Source organism: Andrena cerasifolii, chromosome 10 (assembly GCF_050908995.1).
Source record: "Andrena cerasifolii isolate SP2316 chromosome 10, iyAndCera1_principal, whole genome shotgun sequence".
Classification (NCBI taxonomy): domain Eukaryota; kingdom Metazoa; phylum Arthropoda; class Insecta; order Hymenoptera; family Andrenidae; genus Andrena; species Andrena cerasifolii.
Window position 1 is genome coordinate 1,907,681 of NC_135127.1, and position 20,408 is coordinate 1,928,088.

Here is a 20,408-nt window from a genome sequence, read left to right on the forward strand (position 1 = left end):
AATACGAGCGTTCTAAAAATATGGACAGATTGCTACGGATTGATCAATGAGGCCCATGCGCTCCGACTTCAATCATCATAGAAATTGAGTAAGGCTAACATTGCTTGCCATATTTCACTGGAATTGGTACACTTCCTCATTTACAACATACAAATTTTCCAGCAATTGCAGTACACAAAATTACTTCCCACGATTTGATATTTAAACTCGATAGGGAGTCACTGAAAATCAGAATTGATCAAAACTCAAGGAAGATGCGTGAGCATTTAATAGTCATAACAAACAGTCAATAATACTAAATTTGAAAAATAATCAGCATAAATAGTTATGGTATCAAATCTTGTGCAATTTCACGAAAAATAACTCGCTATGGTATTGAAACTTCTACCAGTAGGATAAAAATAACTGCTTCAAACAAAATAAATTGCTCTAGGGAAAATTAGGAAATCTTCTGATGTTTCATCTATGTTTAAACACATAGGACCATGTATCTTTCTCTAATGTATACAGAGTGTTCTACTGATGTTATGAGAAAATCACCGTTTCAAACATGAAATCTACTGACGGAAAGGTAACATTTTTATGTTTCTTTCTTTCAATGTTACTTCGAGATTGGTTTGATTTTTTTAATGCAGTGATGTATTTTTATGTGGGTACTTTGTCAGACGAATTTCGCGATGTCCTAAAACGTGACCTTGGCATAACTCAGTGCCAAGTATGTAATTGCATGTCGAATTCTGGTGATAAATTTCATTTTACGCGCTGTCTGACTGAAACGGATACTTCTACTTGCGCAGCTAGACCTTGCCCCACTCTCTGTTTACAGCTGGAGTGAGGCTCGCTCTGCCTCCTATGATACGAACTTGATTTCCTCGGTACTTTTTCAGATTCAGCAGTCGTTTCTCCGCTGTGAATTCTTTTCCTTGACACTTCTCAATTCGTGTGACACATCCCTTATCTGTAAGGGATGAATTGTGAACTGCTTTAGGTTGGTGTGAAAAGAAGAGCGAGGCGGATCCAGTTGCGAAGTAGAAGTAGCCGTGCGCGTCAGTCAAAGCGTAAAATCACTTTCGTCGCCATAATTCAACATGCAATTATTTAATGCTGAGTTGCTTTAAAATGTCACATTATGAAAAACCACTGATAAGAAATGATATTGAAAGGGAGAAAATAAAAATATTACTCTCATCCTATCGAACTCTATCTTTAAAATAGTATGTAAATATTTTTCCACTGTTATTTTTTTAAAACAGTTCAGCCATTATTTTTTATTAGCAAGTAATTTTCTAATACAGTAGGTAAATGATATCTGTCGATTAGACACAAACATAGTGATATTGAATATCAGTGTTACAATAGTGTAAATGTGACTTTTCGATTCTATGAAATTGAAATTTTGTATTGTTTTAACCTGTCATGTTTGAAGCTGAAATGGATGAAGAAGATAGGTATAGTTTTAACGGTGTAGGAACTTGGGAACCAAGGGAGTGGATCAATTAGATCCAGTTTCCTCTTCTCCTCAGCAATTTCCCGGAGCTAATCTACTAAACCAGACAATCTGTATCAAGACAATTCAATTTCGTGAATTGCAATTCTCTATTCGTGTAGTAGCAACTTGATATTAACGATGTGAATATAATAGTGGAATATCATAGAATAACTCCTCTTTGCAAGTGACAGTCTTAAATCAAGTTTTATATTTCGAAATATGTAATGTCACTTAAGTAACGATTAATTAATCTATGGAACATGCACTCACTTACGGAGTAGCTTACACTTAAAAATAATAAAAATGTTTCACCTTTTGCATCTTTCTGTTCACTACCGTTTGATGCCTTTCACAGTAACTACTTTTATAAATCTAAAGAGTGAAGTAAAAATTTCAATTCGAGCAGAAATTTTATAGTGCTATTCCTGCTTGAAGCACAAACAAAATATAACTCAATGAGAACAAATAATCCGACAAATGAAACCAATGAAAATTTTGTCATATTTCGTTTCCTTAGGAAAATAATCTTAGGCCAGGTACAGACTTGAGGCACGAACGCGAACGAGGCAAGCCGAGGCAGAATGAGCATGCAAGTGTTGAACGTTCGTGAAGTTCACAGACGTTCAACACTTGCATGCTCATTCTGCCTCGGCTTGCCTCGTTCGCGTTCGTGCCTCAAGTCTGTGCCCGGCCTTATATCATAGCTACTAAAAGGAAATTTAGAGTACAGTAATAATCATGAATCACAAATGAAGAGACGTTGATTTATGAGAACAGATGTATTACATACGAATGTATACAGTGGGGTATCCTATAACGAACTGTGCCATAACAAACAGTTTTTCTCATTAGATCAAAACGCTTAAAACGAACGCGGAGAAATACAATCGGCCGTCCACATGTGCGCAATGTATATAATTTAAATATAATAAATTAAGTTTATAATACCTACACATATTTATGTGTTCTTATTTTACATAACGCATACATACAGGGTCAGCGTTTTATCCTGCAACCCGCGCTCGCGCGAGCTTGGAAAATGGCAACAGCGCCTCACAGTCTCATTCCACTACAACCATGCACCGGCGTAGCGAGGAGCCGCCAACGACCGCTGGACAGCAGTGATGCCCGAGCTCCAGTGGTGGATTTAAGAAAAAAGGCCCAGGTGGGAAACGTTCTGAGAGGCCCATTTTTCGGGAAAATGAAGAGGTAGTTTAATAAAGCGGGCTAAGGGTAGTAGTACTGAAAACAAATATAGTTTGGGTAACATCGATTTTTTTTAAGGATAGGGACTTAGGGGGCCTTCTGAGGGGGCCCATTTTTCAGGAAAATGTAGAGTTAATTTACTAAAAACGGTCTTACTGTAGTAGTATAGAAAAAATATAGTTTGGATAAAATTATAATTTTATTAAAGATGGGGCCCTACGGGGCCTTCTAGGCGGGGGCCCAGGTGACAATTGCTCATCGGCCGCCCTGTTAAATCCGCCACTGCCGAGCTCCGAAAATTTTAGGATGGTCTTTTTCAAATTAACGTTGCAAAGAGCTATTGGGAATTTCCCGGCCCAGGTAATCGAGCCGCGCGCTCCGCTTTCATGATCGGTTTACCACTCGCACCCCAGATTACTGTAATGAGGTTTGAAAATAATGTCGACTGATCTCGTACCCGTCTCAATTTCAAAGTTTTAGCTACGACAGGGTTGACCGCGGCGCTATACCCTTGTACGGAGAGATTTTTCGCCACCTGCGTGTAAAACCCACAATAATGGCGCGTCGTTCCAAAAAATAACATTAACGGAAGCCGGTATAGGCGTGGCGTTGAGTAGCTAAAAGATTAAAACATTCAGACACAAAAATTGTAGAAAAAAATTCATCTACCGCTACAATCAAACACACGTCCCATTAGTTACCCCTTACGCCTGATCTAGATATGCACTGCATTAAGGATAAAATCATGAAAAAGAAAACCAGAACAATAGATTCTGAGGTCTGCAGAACTAACACATAATTGAATAAAAATTTAATTTCGCAATTGATGAAAGTAATGATACAGAAACACGTAGCCTATTGTTTATCAACACGATGATTTTTAAAAAGAGCATGAAATACAGTATCAAATAAACAGTTTGCAAAAACTTTTCACAACAATTATGGTTAAAAAATTGATAAAAGAAAAATTAAGTAAACGTAAAATGTTATAAATTTTCCATCATTAAGAGGGATTAATTTTTTCTCATTTTTCGGCGCAAATTGCATTCCAATATCTTTTACAGTTCAAAAGTTATACGAAAAAGGTCCCAAATTTTTCAACCCGGGCCGGGAAATTCTGAGTAGCTCTTTGCGACGTTAATTTGAAAGAGACCATCCCAAAATTCTCGAAGCTCGGCAGTGGCGGATTTAACAAGGCGGCCGATGAGCAATTGTAGTCTGGGCCCCCGCCCAGAAGGCCCCCCAGGGCCCCATCTTTAATAAAATTATAATTTTATCCAAACTATATTTTTTCTGTACTACTACACTAAGATCGTTTTTAGTAAATTAACTCTACATTTTCCTGAAAAATGTGCCCCTTTAGAAGGCCCCCTAGGGCCCTATCCTTTAAAAAAAAGCGATTTTATCCAAACTATATTTTTTTTCAGTACTACTACCCTTAGCCCGCTTTATTAAACTACCTTTTCATTTTCCCGAAAAAAATGGGCCTCTCAGAACGTTTCCCACCTGGGCCTTTTTTCTTAAATCCGCCACTGGAGCTCGGGCATCACTGCTGTCCAGCGGTCGCTGGCAGCTCTCCGAACGCCGGACGGTGCATGGTTGTAGTGGAATGCGTCCGTGAGGCGCTGTTGCCATTTCACCTGTTCGCGCGAGCGCGGTTCGCAGGATAAAACGCTGACCCTGTATATGTATATGTCTCCTGTAACGAATGAATGCTATAACGAACAAGGTTCTAGAACGAATCAGTTAGTTATAGGATACGCCACTGTATCTATCTGCGTGGTCTAAGTGCACGAAGTATTAAATCAAGCACTTCAGTTCTTAATACTTCACGTAACGCTTAGCGACTTTACTGTTGCAGTGAGAATATCAGCGCTTTTCTATAATACAAAGAATATGTCTCCCTGTAAGAAAAGCTCATTGAAGTGTATAACTTTTGAAAGGAAAAATTTTCTACGAGAAAAAATAAATTACCCATAATTCGTTATAACTGTATTGAAAAAGTTAAAGAGGTCGCACAATTATAAATTTCGTTCCTTTTAAATAAATGCTCGTGAACTACTTCTATCGTTCGATGTAAACTTGAGCAGGTAATAATTATAAGAAGCAAAAATAGAGGCAGATTCATTACAGTAAACAACCAAGACGATAAAGAAAAATGAGGTAAACTGTGGTTCGAAAACTGCTATTGTATTGCGACTACGAATTTTATTACCGTCATAAAAGTGAAATAGATCCAATCTTTCCACATTTTATACTTCTTCGCTGAAATATTCCCATACCCTGGACTTGGCTGGTAGGCGCGGATTTTCTAAATATTTAGCTGAGTGTGTTTATCGACATGTTCGTTGCACCTACGTACATGCATACGTATGGGCGATTTAACAGGCACAGACACAACTGCATGCAGCACGACGCGACGGCTGAGGGGTGGAGGGAGGCATGAAAAGCGGATAGCTGGCCTGCTAGATCCGCCGCTAAAAATACACGTCGCAATAAACTCAAGGGTGACGTTCACTATATAGAGACGACGTATTTAGCTGCCCTTAGTTATACTTTCTCCTTCTTTCAAGTTGCCACTTCAAAAAGACCTCTTTGCACTGGACTAAATCTTTTATATGGAAGTTCCGAAACTTTTCAGCAGCTTTAAAAATACGTATGACGTAATACAAAGCGCTGGTGCCGTAGTGACCATACTAATTATCCCTTATAAAGCATATTCTGAAAAGAGGATCATGCACAAGGTACTTTAATGTTGTTCAAAGAAATTATAGAACATAATTTTTGTTTTAACATAAAAATATAGAATGGAGCCATTTATCAAAGGTTTTTAACTACGACACCATTGTTGTTCTAAATTATCCTATATGGTTTTATTGGATGCAGTATTTAGTATTGTAAATTCGTCTTAAAATAATGCTCACTAGTCCAGTGGATACTAAATAGTAACATGTGAGTTATTAGCTTTTTCACACGACAGTAGACATATTTCAATACTTAAGGGTTTACTTCTAAAAGTGTAGCTTTAATCTGTGTTAATATGGTACTAAAAACGTAGTTGAGACTCACGCCTATAAAAACTCTTCAATGTGGTTTTGTTCAAAGGAAAATGCTATTATAATTTTTCCCTGGAATTTTGGACTATTTTGTAAGTTTGGAAAGTGTTTTACAAGTAACAGAATAACAAAGAAGGAAGTGGTTCGTGGTTTTATACTTGTGAAAAACAATTTTCAAAATTTATGAAGCATATGTGAACATGGACGATATCTTACACTTGACTTTTCTTCATTTATTATCGATAGCTGCACTTTATTTTGTTATATTAGAATAATTGTCCTACATTGCGAATTTTATGGCACACAAATCTCTGTTTGTTATATTGAATTGTCACTTAGCATAGAAAAAATAAAAGAATACATCGCATTTAAATATTTACTTCATTAAAAAAAATTTCATATCTTAGAACTAATATTTATAACATTTCTAATGCATTAAAAGTTGTTATAGCAAATAATGTTACTCGAAACTCATGTTATTTAAATGCATTTCCAAAGACACAATTACTAATAAATTAAAATTAAAAAATTTGTAGTTTTGATAACTTTAAAAATAAGCAGAGCTAATCAGTAACTCAGGAACGAAACGTATAGGCTTGGGTAATGAAAACCTAAAAATGATTAATAAGTTTACAACAGCCCTTATTATATTAAAGCTTTTTTTATTTAAGTTTAATTGATCCTTGAACTATGAATTTAAGCAAGTTGTTATTGTACTACGAGTACTTGAGTAAATTTAACACACAATGCATGAAGTTTGACTACGTAAACCCTTAACTTTTGGGCAGCCCGTTAGTACAGCGTATCTGCACCCTGCAGTGCGTCAAAGTAGGTCATGAGTAATTAATAACTGCAGCTGCAATTGCTTTGTAAGGGATTTACACAAATGAAGATTACAACTACATAATACATATATGTAATATGATTTTACACTTTTTCTTCAATTTACACATCACTCTTCTTCATTTTAAACAATTTCGTCTTATACAATCTGTTTTCTATTTATAAATGTTTAATAGTTCACGATGATATGGATAGTTTATAATCTTGGTTATTTTGTATTTTACTTTTATATATTTTTCAAAACACTAATTATTCACCCACGTGTTAGTACTGTGGTAAAAGAGTATTACGCTATTTTATGTAGCAGAAACGTTTGAAAGAATATTCCTATAATGTAATGTGGACAGCTTTAACCCTTCGTTGACACACCTCTTTTCTCGAACAACTTTGACATACCTGGGTGGCTCACACCCAGAGCAATTTTCGAACGACTGCCATTCCCAACTAAAGAATCCAATCGTTATGAAAAAAATCATGGATCATTTTCAAAGTCTCTACAATGTATTCCAATAGTTGTTTTATTGAAATTTTACCCCAGTTTTTGTGTAAAAATTCTAGATTACCATATGTCGAAAAAAAGCGAAGAAAATCTTTAAAAAATTGTAACTTTTACAAATGTCAATATTTGAAGCTACAAATCTACAGAGTTGTTGTTCAGATATAATATTTTCAGAAAAAAAATAGTCTGTAAGTCAACTTTGGTAAAAAGATATTTATTTTGCATATAGAAGGTACGGATCGTCAAAATCAGCTTATGGGTGGCTCACACCCAGAGTGTCAACGAAGGGTTAATTAAAGTCATTTAAAATTAACTTTCCGAAAAGTAGTCTAAGACGTCGGTCTACGTGTTTTGTGTATCGTGCTGATAAGTTTGGAGGTCTGGAAAATATTCACTGAAAACGTAAAAATGTTACTGTGATCGCACTGCGTCATTGCAGAAGTAGAAGTAAATATTAAAAATCCGTTGCATGCATTCTACCAGTAATATGTTTAATGCGTACAGGTTGCAATTAGAAGAAAATGCTAAAGGAAACAGTTGAATGATTCAAATTGTGAAATAGTTGAATTTTTATCGAAATTCTTTTAACGTTCCACCATTACATTCTAACTTATCACAACATTCGAAATTAATAACTTTTCGACCACCTTGAAGAAATGTTGCTACTGTATATCGTAGATGCACCGTGGCTCTTGCGGAAAAGACTTATCATAGGAAATTACCAGGTCTTCCTAACGGCAACAATAGAAGAGATATAACTTGTCCCAGTTGTGTGATCCACCCTGTATGTATATGACATATTCCCTTGAGTTTTATTGATAAATGTGCAGAGCAAGGTGTTATCCTTGCTTTTTTATATAGAGAATGGTGTATTTATAGCATAGCGTTATAGTTTTAATAGTTCCTTGAAAATCAATTAATCATTCCTTTAAAGCATTTTTCATACATACATTAAACGTCCGACGAAATATAATGGAGAATTGTTCTAAAAGAAATAAAAAAATCTTATAGGAGGGTTGAATTTTATCACAATTATTACGTTACGCGGTAGAAATTATTTTCTTAAGGGGACTAGGCAGTCAGAAACTCGATTTTTCGTTGCTGTTGTATTTTTCGAAAGTGCCACCCTTCCCGAGTAAAATGCCGTTTGGTTTATGTTAAAATTCGCAAAATTAAGGATTTTACAGCCGAAAAGGTCGAGCGCGTCATAAACTGTTTCTGCGCGCACGCAAGTAGACTAATTCCTCTTTCGAAACTTTAAACGCGTTTTTCTCGGAATCATATTTCCTCTTCGTTTTGCAGTGATTGCGAGAAAACGGAGGTACAAGTCGATTTTAAAAAAATTCAGCATAAGTGAAACATGTCTAGTTACGACCTGAACCTACGCTAAAGTCTGTGAAAACATCTGTTTTGACAAAAAAAAAAATAAATGACACTTTTTCGTGGCGAAAAATTAAGTTTCTTTAAAATTTACCATTTTACAGCCGCCATTTTTATTATTTTGATTTTTTTTCTTTATCAATAGGTTCAGGACAAAATGGGGGTCATGAGCAAAGTATCAATTTCAGAGGATATTTCCAGAAAAAACACCTACATATCAGGCAACTGTAGCGCTGTCATACATGTGTATATATTATTTAAATATTTTTTTTTTACTGTTTATAGTATTAACAAACATTACCCAAAAGTACTAGTCACAATTTGTGTTCATCTCCTTCTAATTAATTCGCAAAAAATACTTGATTTTCGAGCGATTTGACTGCCCACTTAGTCCCCTTAATACAGTAAATCGTATCTAGAGAAAATGTCTGTTGTGCATCAAAAGATTCTAACATCACGTGCCTTACCCTACTTTCCACCTCCTCTTTACCATTTTTCTTATATCTTCATTTCCACACCATCTCTTCTATCACCCAATGCTTTTTCTTCGTATTAATTCTTGCACTGCAACTGCATTCCCTACCTCCTATGAAGTTGTACCACAAATGTATAATTAGAAGAACTATTTGATAGATTGTGAATAAGAACCATGGCATTAATATGACCATACCTTCAAGTGAATAAGAGTGATCTGAAGAGAAGAAATTATGTAGAAACACAATAGTGCTATTTTATACTTATAGTGTATACCTACGCCTGTCCAGAACTAATAGTATTTGCTTCTAAAAACACATTTCTTGTATGAACTTACAGTCTAATCTGAAAACCCTGTGAACCTTTCAAAGCTAATATGTATGAACTACATATTAAACACCCCGCAGAGTGTTTGTTAATTTTAAGTTTGAATTCATGGTAACATTACAAGTGGCGACACACATGTGATAACGTAATAGGTATCAGTAGATTCGGTCAAGTCACATCTCACATAAACAGTGAACGGCGGAAATCCCGTACGCCCGTGCCTCTAAAAGCGGTGGGGGAACTCACGCATGCGCGCGATGGGCGCCGCAAGGTCGAACCAATCAACGCCAAGATGGGAAACGATGGGAAACGAAACGACACCAGCGCCAAGCCAAATGAACTACCAAGTGAAGTGAGGCCGCGGCCTTGGCTTGGCGCTGGCGTCGTTTCGTTTCCCATTGTTTCCCATCTTAGCGTTGATTGGTTCGACCTCGCGGCGCCCATCGCGCGCATGCGTGAGTTCCCCCCACCGCTTTTAGAGGTACGGGCGTACGGGATTTCCGCCGTTCGTTGCACATGAAATGCCACTCCTAAATGTTAAGACCCAGCATTTATAGAATATTTCATACACAAAACATTTTAATTTTTCCTGCAATATCTATCTTCAATTTCATTCACATTTTTTTTACCACTTACACTCATGGCTTTCACAAGAGCACAAGAATTTATCCAAAGAAGAGAACACTGTCCTTTTTTTTCTTTTAAATGAAATGACACGAGACCTTTTTTCGTAATTTCAGAAAAAGCGAACTTTAACATACACGACTAAGCTGATTCAATCTGTTACATTAAAAAATGATTAAAGTATCTTCAAGTCGTGCAGCATAAAGTATTCTAAATAGACCAAGATGTGTATTAAATAGTTTAAAAATTTATAGTGAAATTTTATAAAAACGATAGTTATAAATATAACAGACATTCGAAAGTATACGCAAACTGTGACTCGTTTTTGAAATCGTTTTCGAAGAACCATCGATAGGACAGTGATAAAAATATGTAATTCTGCAAAATGTCGAATCAGTCGATGGAGCCCACGCACAAGAGCGAGCCAAGCCGTCGGATATCTGGTTCGTCGTCCGAACGAATAATGGTTTATGTGGATGATCTGTCATTCGATACCTCGCACGACCTATCTCCAGATTTGTGTAGGCGATTATCCAATTGCTACACATTGTACCCTTTGGAGGATCGTTCATCTCTCTACTTGTCGAATCCAGACACAATCGTGCCCCAGCTAGACGACCATTCAGTTCTTTATTTGGCAAGGTCCGACGACAAGCCGCGACATAGCGTTTCCATTCACACGAAACCCAGTAGCCTAAGACCGACTAGAAGCAATTCGGAACCCGATCAACGTTCCAGTCGGCGTTCCAGCGTGCAGTCCAGTCGTTCGAGAATGAACAGCTGCAGCAAGCCAACGCCGTTAGGTAGGAGACAATTAGGTCATCAGACTTCTCGATCGATAAGAAACGCGCGTACTTTGTAACCGCATACATTTAATGATGCAGTCACGATTTTATATTCAGCGATTGAGTGCACCAGCCAATTGGTCGATGGGAACAAACTTTCACTAATATTCACTTAATTGGTATCGCGTATCAGTCTCTTTGAGGTTCCTTCATTTTTTAGTGTGTCCCTGCATTTAACCCATTAGCTGCCACGATCCCCAATTTGGGGATTTTGGAATTTTACGTACACCACTCGGCGCCAAAATATATTTGGTACGCCTGACAGTTTAGTTTCATTCTATATATATTATATCAGTCAATATTGTCTGTAGCAGAAAGTGTGTATTCTGTGCTTCGTTTCTTCGCAACAAGCGAACAAATTCGAAATGCGTTTGTAATTAGAACAGAATTGGAATTGCGTCGGGTTACATGTGGACTGTATGGAAAAGTGGCATAAATAACAGCTATTTTTGTATGTATCAGATAAAGCATATAATAAAAGAAATAGTTTTTTATTAGTTTTCTTTCATGCAACCTGCCACAATCCCCATTTGGGACTTTTTCAAAAATAACGAATATTTTCAAAACGAAACATAAGTTGAATATAATTGTACTGTTACACAACTTTTTGTGCATATATAAAACTTATCCAGCCAAAAATTAAAAAAAAAATGACAGTTAATGGGTTAAGAAAAGCAGGCACTTGTGGTTTCAATAGATTGTAAGCAAAATATCAATGCTTTGAACAGAATTTATTACGAATATGTTACTTGTTTTTGAATTTATTTTTGATACTTCCATATGTTTTGTACGCACTTGCTACATGTACAATGAGTATTTATTTCGTAGTGATGCATGTAGTATATCCACGTTTAAAAGTCTTAGGACAGCTGTCATATGTTCGCTGCAAATCTGGAAAAAATTACGTAAACGTTGGAAGATATAAAGAAATGTCTTGATTTCATATTTTATACGATGAGAAAAATATGCGGTGCCAATATATTTTTTTCATGAATGTATACGCCACGTTTTTTTATTACGTTCTCCACTATTGTGAAAGCTTATACGCTGTTATATGTATTTTTCCATTTCTGCTTCAGAGTTACTCCATATTTACGTTATTGACTTATGGCAAATCTTTTAAACCTGTCTCTTTAATTCGTCCTACAATTTTTCGATATGATTGAGGGCTAGTTATTTCGAGGAACTTGAATATGCTTATTAGGGTGGTCCACGGCCTCATGGGATTTTTTTTTTGATTCTGTGTTGCTCTCCACGAGCCTGTTTTTGTTCCTTAAACCAAAAGAAGTGTGTATATCAAAAGCTGACCCATATGAACTATATTTACGGGTTGCTACGATTTGCAACATTATTTTACACAATTAAGTGTATATTATTCCTCAAGGTGACTATTTAGGCAGCAAAATCGCTCGAACATCAAGTATCTTTTGCGAATTAATTACAAGGAGATAAACGCAGGCACAGACTTCTCCTTTTACGCAATGTTTATTGCAATCACGTAGCGTAAAAAAATATTTTTTGGCTGCCCCTTTATCCCTTTTACAAACGGCGCCACACGAGGTTGTTTACACAGTGTTTTTAAAAACGTGTCTTTGCTGTTGCCCTGATAGTGAGCTTAAAAATAAAGATACAACGGTTTCCTTAGAATATATTTCTCCTAAAACCTGTGATTTCGAACGCAACCTCTGAAAAAAATTGAACCAAAATTATTAAAATAGCGACTAGGAGAAGGCGGTTTGTACAATAAATGTTGAATTTGGAGTGCACAGATGGCTGCTTTTATCTAAAAAATTAGAGCTTTTTACACTTTATACTGAGCTCCACTCCAAAAGGGAATACCTATATTTTAAACATACTGTAAAAATTTCAAGTCGATTCGAACCTTGATTTTTTCGCAATCAGGGTAAAAGCAGAGAAAAACGCCTACATATCAGACGACTGTAGCGCCATCATATACATGTATATATTATAAAAAAAAACAATTATTTTTACAGTTTATAGTATTAATAGACATTACCCAAAGGTACTAGTCACAATTTGCATTCATCTCCTTGTAATTAATTTGCAAAAAATTCTTGATCTTCGCGGGGTGTAACCTTAATAGCGTAAGTCCCCTTAATAGCGTAAAAAATGTTGTTTTTCTGTCAGGTATAAAAATGGCTTCCACTGCTACCCCAAATCTGCAAGGATGTCAGCTGGAGAGTCGTTAATTGGAAAACAGACAGAAACTCTTTCCCATGCCCATAAAAACGATTAATCCTAGCGACCTCCAAATATTGTTCGATTAGGCAAAAATATTGCACAGGTGTTAGTTAGCATGTTCTGAACAAAAGCAACCTTGTGGAAAACCTACATTTTACAGTAAATTCTCGCTATAGCCCCGATTTTCCCATGCGTAGCACGCGCGGTGATTATCCCCACCATTTCTTGGAATCCTTTGGTCGAGAGTAAGAGAGAACCTGGAACGAGCGAGAGGGAACGAAAGAGTCCACGGCAACTTCGTGTCAACTGTTTAGTTCCCTCTCGCTCGCTCTTGGGTTTTTTACTCGCGGCATCGGCCGCACGGAATAGTTAGTGATCCTCTGGGTAGTGATCGGTATAACCGCAGCCATTTTGGAGCAAAACCGGAAATAACATAACCTAAACCATATCTATCTCTTTCTATCAGTATTTCTCTCTCTCTTTCTGTCAGTATTTCTGTCTCTTTCTATCAGTATTTCTGTCTCTTTCTTTTTTACAGTTTCTTTCTCTGTACACTTCTGCTTTTGCCCCAAATCGCGGCAACCAATCAGCGACGATACACGTTGTTCCGATCACTGCCTAGAGGATCACTAGGAATAGTGTCCGCAACGCGACGTACGTCCACCGCCAACCCCGTTCGTCAGGTTTAATACGAATGTTTACTGTATACTTGAAAAAATAGACCACTCTAATGCATAAACATTTATTTAAATACTGGGTGTTCCAAAAATGTTGGAGTTCCTTAAAGGGGGTGACTCGTGAGGTGATTTGAAACAACTTTTTCCCTAGCGAAAATGTTCTCCGAGGCATTATTAACGAGATATTAACAATAAAACCCGACCAATTCGAGCGCGAGTCTACCCGGCCGAGCTCCCGCGGTAGCGTGGCTACGCGCTGCGCTTGTACTACGAACAAGCAAGTCGGCATGCATCGAAGGAAATTGCGTAGAATAGCAAATGAAAAAGACGTAACAATTCACGTGCAGCTTGAAAACCTGTGTCACTAGATTACTGTACCGATTTTGGTCATCGACGGGCGCGCTTAGCGTACAGCTGGTCCCAAGTACGGTCATGGGGGGGACGGGCAAAAGAAGTAGTTGCCCCCCCCCCCCTCCCTGGCTTTTAAGAAAAAATTGCTTATTTTTCAAAACTGATCTTTATTAAGTTTATACTACAAAGGGGATATTTTTAATTTTCGTTTTTAAATTTTTAATTAATTTGGCACTATAAAACAGGTTAAAAAAGCAAGAGGGGTATATTTTTCTTTACTATCATCCCAAAGTTGCCCCCCTCTGGAAAAAAGTCTGCGGACGCCACTGTGTACGGTACGCACTCGATATAGCCCCGTTTCTACCATGCGTTGTACGCCCGGCGACTATCCCCACCATTTCTTGGAATCCTTCGGTCGAGCTTACAATTAGAGCATATATACATGGAGGTCATCCAGCGGCCATGGCCGTGATGGAAACACCGGTTCCCGTAAGATCACCCACCGAAGTTAAACATCACGGGGCGGCGTACTAGGGAAAGATGGGTGACCACCACCACCACACCTATCTTCCGGTGCGTCGCTGCTGCGGGGACCCGAAGGAGAGAAGAGGGAAAAAAGGAAAAATGACACTAATCCATCCGTTCGTTGGGCAATATAAGCGAAATGCTTGAAGCGCCATCCTGTGTGTTAGAAACACACAGGAGAACAAGAAATACAAATACAAAATACAATGGGGAGGTCTCATCGCCTACGTCTCCTGTGGATCCAGTTACCGACCAACATCGTGCGAGAGAGAAAGCATCGTGCGAACTGGTGCGAGAGAGAGTGAAGTATAGAGGAATAATCCGACCGTAATGCGCATACGCCGATATCGTGCGAGAGAGAAAGACATATATATACGTCCGCAAAACCTCTGCAACAATATTTTTCCACACGTTTCGACCATCCATAGATGGTATGCAGTGATCGATGGTCGACCAGGTTTTACAAAAGAAGTATTCGAAGCTTTAAAATGTCAAGTTCTTAAACAACAAAGTCAAATGTTTTGCAACTTAATGATGAAAGCACGCACCGAGTATCACTTCAAACCATACCGCTTGCAGCAAATTTCACGATATCGGCGCATGCGCATTACGGTCGATTATTCCTCTATACTTCTCTCGCTCGCACGATGTCTTTCTCTCTCGCACCATGTTGGCGAGAGTTTCAAGCTTTCAATGAGATCTCCATGTATATATGCTCTAAGCGGTCGAGAGTGAGAGAACCCGTGAACGAGCGAGAGGAAACGAAAGAGTCGACACGAAGATGCCGTTGGCTACGAAACAGTGAAAGCATGATACTTTGTCTCGCTCCGTCTTTCAGCTCGAGCTCGGGTTCGACCCGCGTGCGGGCCCCTGCAATGCGTGCTCAAGCTGAAAGACGGTGCGAGACAAAGTATCATGCTTTCTCTCTTTCGTACCCGACGGCAACATCGTGTCGACGCTTTCGTGTCCTCTCGCTCGTTGTCCGGATCGCTCACTCTCGTCCGCAGGCTTCCAAGAAATGGTGGGGATAGTCGCTGGACTCTCAACAGGCGGAAAAAACGGACTTAGAACGGGGGATTACTGCAGGTGGTGTGACGCCAGCCCCGTTCGTCGGGTTTATAACGAGTGCGTACTGTATACGACACCACACAAGCGCAGCGGGTAGCTAGTACATACATATTATTTGTTTTGATTTCAATAACTTCCTGAACTTCTTGATCGCAACTTAAAAGTCTCAAAAGCTGCACACGCAACATTTGAAACAAATACAAATTATTATTGCATAAAGATTAGAAGTCGCAAGATTGTGATTAAAAAGGAAAGCAGAAAGAATCAGTACAACTACTAAAACAAATATTTATCGGAAATTGAAGCAAGCTATAAACTGTGATATAAAAGGATGGCATATATGATCAGGAACAACATCGACAGACAACGGTAGAAGAAGTAGTACAAGCAGACCAACGAAACAACGAAGAGCAAGTTCGGCTCGTAGAAAGGATTCCGTACGACCTGTAAAGGCCGAAGTAAGGGAAGCAGGAAAGGTTGTTGGGGATGTTGAGGATTCGGAAGAAGCGAGGCGTCATCGAAGACTCACTATGATAATCCTGGGAATGTTCATTTTCCTTCTGGTGACGTCGATTCTAGCTGTCGTGGTTACCTTAACACACAGCAGCTTTTTGAGTCCTGCTATAGGCTCTAAGGAACTTGCCGAGCATCGATTCCCACGTAAACAATAATTTTAAAATAGTTTTAATTAAACGATTCCACAAATTGTATTGTTTAAAAGTCAATGTACCTATACTAAAAACATTCAAAGTTAGTGATAATAGATGATCGTATTTAGGTTGCCATTGATTAAAATTGTAACTAGTAATTCGTTTGCCTACAATTTTATTGTTAAGTCAAACGTGAGGGAATTTTGACACAAATCTTTTGCAGCATTTTCTCGCTCCATTCTATGCAGTTAAGTGGCAACTGCTTTTTGTAATTAAAAGAAAGTTGCAGTAATAGTATTTCCAGCACAAAATCAATTTCCAAAACATACCTAAGGTCGAAGCCAGATATATTGGCCGGTGAGTTTCGTGAGGGGTATGTATTCTCCCACCACACCGTTTGTCTGCCTCGGTGCTCCTTTTCTCAACGTTTGCTGATTCGCTCTCGTTCCATCTCGCTTTCGCCTTCGCGGAACAAGAGTGAGCCAGAAGTGGTGGGGATACTGCCAAGCTTTTGGCGTGTAGGCCAAGCCGAGCTGTCAACGTAGAAATATACACATCAGAATAGGTGTGCGTTAGCTCCGAAAAAAATCTGGAGCTTTATTGGTCAGAACATTGATTCTTTCTCGATAGCTTCATCTCGTATTGGTCTACGCCTACGTATAGGTTCGTAACGCACACAACTATTACGCTAAGAATAAATAACAGCCCAACGGCTAGGTTCAGGCAGAGCCAAGCAGCGTTCCCGCTACCCTACCATACCCTATGAGGGCCTCGCAACTCCAGCTAACAAATCCACGATCGCCAGGTGGCGGTGGTTGATTTCTCCTCGATCGCTGTTCGCGAAAACGAATTCACCGGCCAATATATCTGGCTTCGACCTTAATACCATTGTTAATATTATGTCTGTGTTTTAAAATATGCAGAAACAAATAAACAAATATCAGACGAAGTTAAAACTTTATCCTTAACTTTTTATTATTGGAACAAAACATCCCTTCTCACTTTAAGTTACAAACCAACTCTCAAATGGTCGCCTAAAAATATTTATTGTGATTTAACAGGGGAACCCTGTTTTTAGGCTAAAAACATAGCAAAATTTAGATTTTTTTTAAGAAACTAGCGATTCGATTCATATGAACTTTGGACCATGTATTTATGCATCCTTGAAGTAGGTACAGTAGTAATAGTCTTATAGCATATCTACTATGGGTTTGCACAATTTTTCTAATAAATAATTATTCTTGCCACTGTTTAATAGATATTGGCATATAACTATATTTATTTCCATAGCTGGTTATACTCCATGTTTCCTTATGCAGAATACGCATAAGGTTTACTAATAGGTAAATTAACGTCCTTATTACCAAATCATCATTAACGAAATATCTACTTTTCCAGTGCGCAGGGAGAACGAGGAGCTGTTCAATTCCCTCAACAAGGATTACACGGCTGAAAATACGACGGTACCTCCCTAAGTAGACATTCGATGGGAAAGGAATGGCTTGCTTTGATGCTCCGTTGGAAAAATTTTAACGAGAAGACGGAAGGAAGAGGGGTATACGTGGACGAAAAGAACGAGCAAAAGAAGATCGCAGCGAGGATCACTTCGACGCATAAGAATGGAGAGTCGCTGTTTAAAAGCGGCCAAATTTGTTTCAATTGTATTCACGATTGAATTTGAGGCATTTTAGGTGCAGCGGACGAGGTCTCATTTGTCAATATTGTCGTGGTACACGGCCAATTTGTCGACTCTGCCAATAGCGCGAACTTCTAATTAGGCCTGCGGCAAGGTAGAAGGAACGTTACAAATTTGTCCCCATTGTTTCAACGATAACGCCTAAATAAGCTCCGTTTTCCATTAAAGTTCGTAGCTTGAAGGACATTCTCGAAAGAAGTCGAGAAATTCACGCCGGAGTGAAACAGAACGTAAATCAAATAACAAAATCCACGTACATATGTAAGGGTAGTCGCGACGAATACACGTCACTTTTGTTAACACGGCATTGTTGTTGGTGCGTCAAGTCGATGATCGTATAATACTTGTTATGGTGATACAGTACGAAATTATATTGCATATTCGCTCGATTTGCGAACGTTTCTTTTTTTCTCCAAGCGAGATTATAATCCGATGCATTACGCGTAATAGAATTCAGGAGTTGATGGAAAAGAGGTACGTACGTGTTTAAAACATACTCGTGAAATTCGATACGAGTCCTTGTTGGAAAAAGAGTTCAAAATACAGATATTTTTTAAATAAAATAATTCTTCTAAAAATTTAAATTACGTGAGAACACAAAATTTATTATACGTTTTTTTTCACATTTTCATTATTCACTTGCTAATGAAACTTTGCTCATTGATTTTCAGTGTAAATATTTCAATTAATAATACTAATGTTATTAAATGATACAGAAACAACTGACAGATCACTTTATGACTGTATTTTGTTGTGAGTCCTTCGTTTATGCAAATTGATACGCAAAAGATCAATATGATTATCTTCACAAGTCTTCCAGTTTGTAAAAAAATTGATACAAGTTGTTAAGAAAACAAATTATATAACTCTCTTTCCCAAGGAAATATGTATTCGTATCGCATCGTGCTACATTACATAGTCACGCATAAAAGCTTATGAATAAAGTATCTTCATCAAACATCGATCATTAGAAGTATAGCCAGAGTAATTATTGTTGTCGGTTGTTTGTAAAATACAAACTATCTTAAGTCAAGAGAAGGTATGATGATTATAAAATAATATTATTCTAAGTAGTGTCGTTATAAAGGGGGATGAAATAAGCAAATATAAGAGATTGCATAGTTAGAAATCTACTGTCCTGAACGCAATTTTTTTTTTTATAAAACAGTGATACCTAAGTTCAGTTAAATCATTTAAATTATGTAAACGTGAACAGAAATGAGTAATTAAACCATAATAAAAATTCTAACCATATCCTTCTTTTTTCGAATTTTACATAGGACTGACGTCAATTAATATTGGATTAAAAATCTTGAAATTGTTTGACAATGTATTCACACACGAGGCGTTCCAGGTTGGAAATGATTTGTCGTTAGAACTACCGATTTTTTTACACATACAGTATTTATTAATACTCACAATCAGTGGAGAAGGATTCAAGAAATAGGAAACATATTTTTGTTTTCTGAAAATAATACACCGTCGAAAACGGCTGTTAAAAATTTATATAAGTTTCAAGTATCTGCATGTTTCCTTGTAATGAATAAATTTCATTATATACTAACTTTGCCAAGAATGTCACTTTGAATAACCGGTATACAAAATTTAAATGCACGTAAGAAGCAATTTTACAAAGCGTTATGTAACTGCAAACACGTACCAGACATTCAGACATAAACTGTAACATTATTCTTTAATATGTTTTTGAACCGTTTACATCATAAAGTTTATTGTCCAAGAAGCATTATTAAATTAAAGATAAAATGTTCAAATGGTTAATTATTTATTTTAGCACACGCGATTGAAAATAACATTCTCTCAAGTTTCAAATGATTATGAATACATTTCATAGTATTATTTTGAAATACGGGTAAAAACTAGTGTAACCAAAGCTTTTACACAATTCAAAATTTTTATGAACAGTAGATAATTATTTTTCCGAAACTACCAGTAAATGCTGCGACAGTGCCAAATTTTGTTTTACTTAAATATATGTGTATATATATGTACAATATACGTACATGTATATTTTTTAAATCGTTACGTGGAAACAAAGATTGAAAGTGTCAGACATATCATTGCTCAAAACCGTAATATAAACGCTTTTACTGAAACAGTTATAAACTGAAAGTGTTATAAACAGAATAGAAATAACCGATAGACACGTCGGCGTCTGTTGCTATTGTAACACGAGTTCCTTCTAATTTTTGTTTAATGCATAAGTAACGATCGTTGAGAATAGTAATAAAACATTTTGAACTTCTAATGAAGGACAGCGTATTTCTTGAAACATCATATTACTCTGCGCCTTATTAAGGGGTTACCTACCGCCAGGAGGTAGAAAAAGAATCGAATCTTTGGGAATTTATTTCAGAAAGTACATGCATATTTTTATGCTTTGGCTTTTGAATTCAGATAAAGAACACTTTAACAGGTTATTATATTATGTTTTGGTATAAAAATATTTAGTTATTGCACAATTACAACTGATTATCC

General features: G+C 37.3%; 2 protein-coding genes across 3 annotated transcripts in view; both read left to right on the forward strand.

Moving 5' to 3' along the window:
- Positions 1–10,760, forward strand: part of LOC143374154 (uncharacterized) — a 43,444-nt gene extending 32,684 nt beyond the window's left edge. The window contains exon 2 of the mRNA XM_076822082.1: positions 10,153–10,760. Within this exon, the coding sequence (XP_076678197.1) occupies positions 10,284–10,760 (477 nt within the window). The 5' untranslated portion in view covers positions 10,153–10,283. The remainder of the gene's footprint in view (positions 1–10,152) is intronic.
- The window catches only part of LOC143373933 (uncharacterized), a 94,240-nt gene extending 74,016 nt beyond the window's left edge, over positions 1–20,224 (forward strand). The window contains exons 4-5 of one of the 2 annotated variants that reach the window (XM_076821657.1): positions 15,915–16,226; positions 17,615–20,224. In XM_076821657.1, the coding sequence (XP_076677772.1) occupies positions 15,915–16,226; positions 17,615–17,691 (389 nt within the window). In that variant the 3' untranslated portion in view covers positions 17,692–20,224. The remainder of the gene's footprint in view (positions 1–15,914; positions 16,227–17,614) is intronic. The other variant, XM_076821658.1, reaches the window with a different exon arrangement.
- The last annotated feature ends 184 nt before the right edge of the window (positions 20,225–20,408 follow it).